The sequence below is a fragment of the Notolabrus celidotus genome, chromosome 17, assembly GCF_009762535.1.
Source record: "Notolabrus celidotus isolate fNotCel1 chromosome 17, fNotCel1.pri, whole genome shotgun sequence".
NCBI classification, from domain to species: domain Eukaryota; kingdom Metazoa; phylum Chordata; class Actinopteri; order Labriformes; family Labridae; genus Notolabrus; species Notolabrus celidotus.
The window spans coordinates 22,894,644-22,903,998 of NC_048288.1; the positions used below are offsets into that span (position 1 = coordinate 22,894,644).

At 40.2% G+C, this 9,355-nt stretch overlaps 2 protein-coding genes across 3 annotated transcripts in view; one reads left to right on the plus strand and one right to left on the minus strand.

The window, feature by feature from the left end:
- Positions 1-4,069, minus strand: part of ankha (ANKH inorganic pyrophosphate transport regulator a) — a 27,156-nt gene extending 23,087 nt beyond the window's left edge. The window contains exon 1 of the mRNA XM_034705969.1: positions 3,355-4,069. The gene's annotated coding sequence lies outside the window, so the exon portion shown is untranslated. The remainder of the gene's footprint in view (positions 1-3,354) is intronic.
- myca (MYC proto-oncogene, bHLH transcription factor a) lies at positions 3,467-6,933 on the plus strand. 2 transcript variants are annotated; one of them, XM_034705972.1, is made up of 3 exons: positions 3,467-3,715; positions 4,895-5,585; positions 5,849-6,933. In XM_034705972.1, the coding sequence occupies exons 2-3, from the start codon at positions 4,931-4,933 to the stop codon at positions 6,547-6,549; spliced, it is 1,356 nt and encodes a 451-aa protein (XP_034561863.1). In that variant the 5' UTR covers positions 3,467-3,715; positions 4,895-4,930; the 3' UTR covers positions 6,550-6,933. The 2 variants fall into 2 exon arrangements, with proteins under 2 accessions (XP_034561863.1, XP_034561862.1); XM_034705971.1 differs by lacking the exon at positions 3,467-3,715 and adding an exon at positions 4,348-4,604.
- Positions 6,934-9,355: the final 2,422 nt, after the last annotated feature.

Below are 9,355 nucleotides of genomic sequence, written 5' to 3' on the forward strand. Positions count from 1 at the left end.
ATCTGTTAGTCTGCTGATGTGTTAGAAATTAACTGAATGAATGAAAGTGCAAGTTTGATGTTTTTACACATTATGAAAACCTCTGAGGACAACCGTGTCAGCAACATGATAACATACACAGAGCTGGTTTTATTTAGCCTTCCCTTGAAAAAGAGTCTGACATTACAATGAAAGGTATTTCCTCTATAAAAAGGCAAAGTCAGACATCCAGGGCTGTAATAAAATTTAGATCTGTTTAATCCTCAAGTAATACCACCTCTGAAACTATTTAGTTTCATTAAAACCTCTGTAAGGGAACCTTTGGTCTATGTTGATTTTGGCACCCCCTGTGGCCACAACAATATTTGCTTTTTTTGCTTTTTTTCCTTTGCATGCCAAAGTACTGAAATTTGAAATACAAAACTGTTTGCTTTTTACAGTCAAACATCTCACTCATCAAGAATCTTTGACATGTACAAAGAAAACAGCTCTTCTGGAAGTGTTCTGTTCTGTGGAGTAATCACCTCTCATGACAAAGTGGTCTCAGACATTAAAAATAACTAAAACAAAACAAGCTCATGGTCTTCTTTTTTGTACATTACAAAGAGGCACCAGTATGAATTTCAATCTGTTTCATAGCCAGTTAAAAACTCCCTACAGGAGATTTCAGTTGTTATGTAAAGTCATAATGCTACACTATAAAATACTTGTATTTCAAGTTAAGGTCTTGCAAAGTATCTTTCCTTAACTCTCAGCAAAATGTAATACTGTAGGCAATGAAAAGTTTTTATATCAAGGTTGTAGTTGGAAAAATGCCTGTGACTTTTTGAGACTAAACTATAAAAAACAATTATTTGAGTATAAAATCAACTGATAAAACAATAAAGACAAATTGATAACTTGTGTTGTTTATTCCCTCCTGAATGTGACATGCTTTTTTTCTGTTACACTGATTGGTGGTATCCCGAAGCCTTCAGTAGTTCCACTTGTCCTTTTAAATAAAATAACATAAATTTTCATATTACCTTTATCTATCACTTTTATTTTGAAGTTAAAGTTATTTTCATATTCTGTTGAGGTCTAAAGATGAAACCTTGTGTTATTTCCTTAAATTTTCTTTAAATTAATTTAACATTGTTTACTTCTAACCCCTATGACTTGCCTTTCAGTGTGAATCCTGGATAAAACTTACAGGAAACATAACAAATGTTGAACTGAAAAATGTGATTGTTTAATTAAAAATATGCTTATTTTAATTTGATGCCTGCCACTAGTTTCAAACCAGTTTAACAGGGAAATTAAAAGGCTAAAAAGTTGTGCAATGCTAAAAAAAAAAAAATACACCTGGGGAAACTCTCCCTACTAATTGTTTGGAAGATTGCTAATTGTCTGGAATTGTAATTTGCTACAGGTTGGTAACATGACTGGAGTCTCTCAGAAGTTAAGATGGGAAGAGGCTCACCACTCTGTGAGAGCAAATTCTAAAACAAATAAGAATATTGTTAAGTAAAATAATTTGAGGATTCTATCATATACAGTTAATAATTTAATGAAAAGATTCAGAGAATCTAGAGAAATCTCTGTACAGAACGGACAAAGCTGAAAACCAGTACTCCATGGATGTGATCTTTGGCCCGTCAGATGATGCATAAGAAAATCCCATATCAGGCAAGAACAGAACAGCTTATTACTTTCAAAACTCCAGTCCCAAACATTTGTGTGTTACGAGTGTTGTTAAAAGACTGCAAATGATTTGCAAACCATCAGATTCTGTTTTTTTTCCAACATCCAACACAGCTTCCGAATTTTTTTTGCAATTGGGATTGCACTTTGTGGGCAATATGAAAGCAGATAATTGTGACATTGCTGTTTGATGTGTTATTTAACTTACAAGTTGTAAGTCATATTTACTTTCCCTTGCAAACTAGAAGTAAATCTCTGCCCTCAATGGCAAATAATGATTTCTTTTGTAAATAAAACCTCTGCACTTTAACGTACACGCCTCTTAATGACTGTATCAATCAAAAGTAGAGGAACCAGTTTTACTGAAAAAGAGAGAGAGAGACAGAGACAGACAGAGAGAGAAACAACTAAACCTTCCCTGGCACCTCCAGTCTGCACTTATCAGAGGAAATGATGCCAGCTGCTCTCAAAGCTCCCCTCTGTGTCTCCAGACACTCTGAAAATATGCAACAACACAAGAAACTTCCGGAGCTGATAAACACCATGACCACAACACAGGAGACTGTGGGTACGCTGGCCCTCCTGCACAAAGCATCCCAGAGTAAGGAAAGGAGAGAAGGAAAGGAGAGGAGGAAGGAGTCAGGTTTTCTTTTTCACTTCCTCTGGATCAGAGAACAGGAGAAATGTGGCCCTCTTCTCTCCTTTTTGCCTCTTCCTCTCCTCTACTTGCTCACTAATCCATTGATTTATTTCGCTATGAACCCCCAGAAGTGAACACTTACAGATAAATACCCATGATCAATACTGAACAGCAAACCCCTCAGTGGGCTCATACACACATGCTCACTTAGTCTGAATGGACCTCATGATTTTGAAAACCTCTGATTATTAAGAGACAGATTTTGCAGTTGTGTGAAAGTGAATATTGTGATTTTTGAGCCTTTAAACAGTTTGATGATAAAATGAATAAACACTTTTCAAAATCACTAGTTTGTGTAATTGCAAGTGTTGCTATTGGACTTAAATGCAACAGCACATATTTTCCCTATTGTTGAACCGTGAGCCTGTGCTTTAAGTTTATGTTCTTTTTTTCAAACTGAATGATTTTCTGCACCTATTCTTTTTTTTCCAAAACTGTCATGCGGTACTTCTTTTTCTTATTTTTATCATCACTTTTTTTGAAAGGTTTATTAATTTGCATTTCTATATTTTGAACTGAGGGTTTCTTTTAATGTTCTTTAATCTAATAGAAATACATTTACTAAATGTATTAAGTAATTATATTTTGTATATTTCATTGTCTTAGTTTTGCTTTATGTCATATTTCTTTAATGCTTTCAACAGTTCTTGTTTTAATACAGACATAAAAATGTGACCTTATTCTTAGCTCATAAAATTGTAAGATGCCAGATTGAATCCCACGAGACTTTAATCACTTGGTAAATCCAAGCCCACTTCATCAAAAGGATGCATGCTTGGATATATCAAATGATTGGTCGCTTCTTAAACTACTTTTGTATAAAGTGACCCAGTAACCCCAATAAACAGCCCCACTAACCCACTCCATGTCACTTTGAGTCATTTATATTTTTACACTCACACTCAAACCAGAAATCTCCACGTTTCTTTGAACTTCTGTCAAACTCTAATCTCTCTCTCTCTTGCTAAATGTTTCCTGGAGTTCACACTCACCTTGATCTGTCTTTGACCCTACACCTATCTGGCTGGAGTCCAGGCTTTTCCCTGCAGCACTGTGCCCGGCAGAGGGCGCTACGAGCCCGTTCAATCTCCCCCTCTTCCGCCTCCCTTCACGCAGCCGAGGAGAGCACCTCTATCCAACTGCGATACCCATCTGATTCCTTTAATTACTTCCTTCCTCTAGTTAATTGGTGCCAATCTGCCCAACTTAAAAAAAAAGAACCGAGCGACATGACACGTTCGGTTGCACAGGAGCGCTTACTGTTAAAGTTTGCACGAATCCAAAATACAACAACACTTGTCGAATCCACCTGATCCAGCAGCCAGTTTGCTGCAGACAGACAGACAGACCGAGGTAAGCTGCTGCACCTGTCAGCCATTTCAAATGTACTATCCTCAAACTGCTGCAGAAATATAACAAACATAGCACCAAGTGGCATTTGGTGGAACCCTGCATGCAATGATTTGGCACATTTGTGATGCAAAAAAACAAGTGTGTGTAGTTTGCATGAAGCCAGGTAAAATGTTCGTCTTTAACCTCACTTATCAATGAATTACAATACAAGAAAAGCTAATGTGTGTGTGAGCACATCATTTGTGACACTTTGGGGTGTTTGGGGTTTTTAAAGTGAGATAGTAGTGCAAGAACCTACGCTAATTATCTTCTACTACTACATGCATTAGTATTTCTTGCATGCCTCCCGTCAATGGGCGCTCTACTCTACTATGACCCCTCCCACTTCTTCCTAACCGAAGTAGACCTCCCATACGGGGAGAAGACCTCCTTTAATGACTATTTAAATGTATAAAAGCATATGCATCTGGCTTGAATCAGCACTTTAGGTGTTAAGAGATTTTTTTCGTCAATGAAAGTGAAGATTTACTTTGTTCTGTTTGAGATATTGAAAGCCGGTGAGTGTTTCGCGGGAAAACTCGCGGAGGGATATAGCGGATGAGCCAAGTTGTGGTGGGAGTGATGCGGCGGTTTTTATTGCAGCTTGCAGAGCACTCAGCTGTGATTCTCACGCTGCTGATGACAGACTGAGTGTCGTCTTCACCGGCTCGCTCGTGCAGCCTTTCAACCCTTCATGCATGCTTCACACAACCGCACCGAAACCGGCAGCAACACCCCCCGTGGAAGGATTTAATGTTTCAATCGTGTTGGACTAAGTTTCCTGCCTTTTTGCGCATTTTGGGACGATTTCCACCCTGCTTTCTTCAGACGACAGCTTATATTTGAAAAGGTAAGGGGAGGGAGGGGTTTCTGGAGATTGCACTTCACCTTCCCACGTTAGCAAAGGTAGAAAAGGGTGTTAGTTGATATTCAGAAGATCAGTCAAGGTGGGGTTTTCCCTCTTGTGCTTATTTTCCCAGTTGAGCACCTGCTGCTGCAGCACTTCTGCGTGCATGCATGCAAGGCGTGCACACTAGGGCTGATGTTTTGGAGTGACCATGTGATGTTGCTTACGGTCACGGATGCATTGAGCCTTCAAAACCTTCAGAGTCTAATTTTTTGTTTTCTTCCTTCACTTAGCTTCACCATAAGGACACACGCAGCAGCAGAGACATCATGCCGCTAAATTCTAGTTTGGCAAGTAAAAACTATGACTATGACTACGACTCTCTCCAACCGTATTTCTACTACGACAACGAGGAGGAGGATTTCTACCCTCAGCAGCTTCAGCCTCCGGCACCAAGCGAAGACATCTGGAAGAAATTTGAGCTGCTACCGACCCCTCCCCTCTCCCCGAGCCGCCGGCCGTCCCTGTCAAGCCTCTTCCCCTCCACGGCGGATCAGCTGGAAATGGTGACCGAGTTCCTCGGGGACGACGCAGTCAACCAGAGCATCATCTGCGACGCGGACTACTCCCAGACCTTCCTCAAGTCAATCATCATTCAGGATTGCATGTGGAGCGGCTTCTCCGCAGCGGCCAAGCTGGAGAAGGTGGTCTCAGAGAGGCTCGCCTCTCTGCACGCCGCGCGGAAGGAGTCTGCGGCGGCAGTGGAGTGCGCGGATTCTGCCGGTGCAGGAGCATGGAGGTTAAACAGCAGCTACCTGCAAGACCTGAACACGTCCGCCGCTGAGTGCATCGATCCGTCTGTGGTTTTCCCCTACCCTGTGGCAGAGACACCCAAACAGAGCGCTGGGACGCCGACTAGTAAGGATTTGGGGCTGGACACGCCACCCAACAGCGGCAGCAGCAGCAGCAGTTGTAGTGACTCAGGTAAGCGTCACACCCCTTTTTCTGCAAGCAGGATTTCTCCCTGCTCAATGTTCACTGAGTGCATAGACTATTTGGTATAAAATGAGGTCAATGATTGTTTTAATTCATGAGATTTGCAGGCAGGAGACATGCTGTCATGCTGCTGTGAGATTAGCTAGGGGGCAAGGCTGTAATGCCAACTCATGTGGAAGGAGAGATTGTAGTCCCTGCATGCAGCACGAGTGCATGACTGTGATGCTTTTGCTTTCTGTCTTGTGTTGCAGAAGATGATGATGATGATGAGGAGGAGGAAGAAGAAGAAGAGGAGGAGGACCAGGAGGAGGAGGAAGAGGAGGAGGAGGAGATTGATGTAGTCACAGTGGAGAAGAGGCAGTCAGTGAAGCGGTGTGACCCCAGCCCAACCGAAACCAGGCATCCCAGCCCGCTCGTACTGAAGAGGTGCCACGTCTCCACCCACCAGCATAACTACGCTGCCCATCCATCCATGAGACACCACGAGCAGCCGGCTGTCAAGAGGCTGAAGCTGGAGAGCAGCAGTAACAGTGGAGGAGGAGGAGGAGGAGGAGGCGGTGGTGGTGGTGGTGGTGGTGGAGGAGGAGGCGGCAGCAGCAGCAGTCACAGTCACAGCCACAGCAGGGTCCTCAAACAGATCAGCAGCAATCGCAAGTGTTCGAGTCCCCGGACGTCCGACACAGAGGACTACGACAAGAGAAGGACTCATAACGTTCTGGAGCGCCAGAGGAGGAACGAGCTCAAGTTGAGCTTCTTCGCGCTGCGGGACGAGATCCCTGAGGTGGCCAACAATGAGAAGGCGGCCAAGGTGGTGATCCTGAAGAAGGCGACAGAGTGCATCTACAGCATGCAGACGGACGAACAGAGACTCCTCTCACTCAAAGAGCAGCTGAGGAGGAAAAGTGAACTTTTAAAGCAGAGACTCTCACAGCTGCAGGGCTCTCGTGCTTAAAGTTTGAATCAGAGACTTTTTTTCTGCCTTTTGTTTTTTATGCAAGTTCAAGACTTAGGGTGTACAGTTGTTATTGCATGCAAATGCAAAGTGGATTAAGTTGTTTGGAATCTTGTTTGATTTCAATGTTAAAACTGCCTCAATTGAAGTTATGGGTGGATTAAATATTTAAAAGTTTATTTTTATTAATAAAATATTAAAATGGGGCTACCTTGTTGAGGGCCCAAACTAAAATATAAATTTGTATGTTTTGTATATAATTAATATTTCCTAAGAAAATGTATTTTTGGATCTCAATTGTCTGGATGTTCAGACCCAGTGTTTGTTTTTTCCATTATGTTCCTAGATTCTTTTTGAAATATAAAAACAATGTTTCTTCTTGAATTTGTGTCCTTGCTCTTTCTATGATCAAACACACCTCACACATGTTATCAAAGTCCCACCTAGAATATTTTCACTTTAATAAGTCCCGGGGGTCCGCTACGAGATCAGCTACATATACGACTTTACAGTCTGAACAAAGTGACTGAAAGGAGCTCAGGTGATTATGTCGAGGTGTGATGATTCATTTGAAAAGGCACCCATCTCCCTCTCACTTCAAGTTAAATATGAAGAGCATTTAGGGTTGCATAATATTACTACTTAAGATGTGAGATCCAAGAGTGTGGTTATAAAGAAGACAAGGTAAGCTCAGACAAACAGGTGCAGAAACTTTAAATTGAAACCAAGGCACATTCAAACCAAAAGTGGAGCTTCTTATTGAGACAAAAACAATAGGATTGATGCTGAAGTTTTCAGATGAAGCATTTCATTTTGGAAGACCCCTTTGAGATGCTTCTTTCAAAGAGGCTATCCTTGTTAAAAAATAATCATAGTAAAGTGATCTATTTTAAATCCAGAAGTGCCCTCATAACTGCTAAAGTGAAACAGGAATTTCAGCTTCATGAAATAGTCCTTTAAATCTATAAATATTGATCAGAGCCACTTCAGAATGTAATTTTAAGCAAACAAAATCAACTTATAAGGTGTCTTTCCCCTTAAAATTATTTTGGAACTGCTTGAAGGGAAATTTCAGATACTTTAAAGTCAGTTAAAAAGGAGCAATGAAGGTGATTGAATATCTGATTATATAATTGAAACATTTTAAAGCCTTAGATGAGATAAGAATGATGTTTTTGATGTAGACAAACTAAACAGATTGATCCAAAGTTACATACAGCTTTGATAAGTGCCTTTCCACAGTGCAGATGTGTTATTCTAGGATCGAATGTTTAGGGGTGCTGAGCTGTGCAAGATCAATTTCACTGTTTTGTTCATTTTAGTGCAATTTCATTCCCACATTTGTGAAAGAAAAGTATAACACTTTTTGGGAAAGTCTGTGATTAAACCATCAAATCTGATAAAAATTATTTAAATGCTGAGCCACAGAAAAAGAGAAATGGACTGGAATCATAAAAGAAACATATAGTAACCCTAATTTCTGAGGAAAGACAACTAATTTTGATACAGCAGCTCCTCAACATATACAGGTATGCTCATATGTTACCCTGGCAGAATTTTTGATTTTTTGGCCATTTTTCAGAGAATATGAATGATAAGAGAAAACCTTTTTTTTCACTTATGGTTAGTGGTTGTGTGAAGCCATTTATTGTCAAACAACTGTGTTTACTTTTTTGATATCATAATGACAACAGAAACTACCCAAGAAATCATAAATCCTGCCAGGGTGTGTAGACTTATGAGCACAACTGCATATAAACAATATGGATGTTTCTGGAGTAAACCAGCCTCATGTAGTGAGTACCAATAATACCAAAAATTGACATTGGAGATATTTTTTGGACTTTCATTTGAAATGCAATGCACAACTCGTAAAAGGCTGTGGAGCTGCTGTATTTTTGTTTTTAAAACATTACGTTTCAACCAAGTACTGCATGGTTTTGAAACTTTTGTAGTTTATTAAAATAGAATAGAATAGAATAGAATAGAATAGAATAGAATAGAATAGAATAGAAGAGAATGCCTTTATTGTCATTGCAACAATTACAACGAAATTGAAAGGTGCAGTCCTCATGAGGTGCCATTTAAAAGAGACAAAAACAACAACAATCAAGGTATGAAAAGTAATAAATACAGGAATAAAAAAACACTGTCATACACACACGACATACTGAGGACATACAGTAAAAAAATTAAAAATCTCTCAGATTTTTAGGGGTTCTGGGATTCAATTTAGAGGTGCTTCAGCACCCCCAAAATGGGCTAGAAAAGCCTATGTTTTATGATATAAAGAGATATAATTTTCGTCATAAATCATGAGAAGAATCAGTTCATAATATAAAGGAAAATAAAAATAGAAATGTAAAATAATTGCAGAAAAAAAGCAGCTTGAATGCACTCCTCGTTTAGTTCCACATCTGTGTTATAAGTGTTATATTTAGTCATATTATGATTGTTTTCATGTCTGATTTTGCTCCGATCTTCCCACTCTCGTCATGACGTCACGCGCCGTATCCCAGGCGCTCCCCTGAGCGCGTGGTCCTGGTCGCGAGCACATGGAAGTGAGGTCGAGATTTGTGTGTGTGAGACGCGCGACTGATCATCAGAGAAAAGGGATTATAAAGCAGGAGAACGGCGACCAAAACTACACGACCAGCGCGGTAAGAGCACGTTCTCTTGTCTTCTATCGACAGCTTGTTTGTTTTATGACAAATTGTTGAATTACAGTGATTAACAGGCCTGTCATTAAGGTGAAGAAAAACCTCTCTGTCTTAATGTATGTGGTGAAAACTTCATTTAAAAGAGG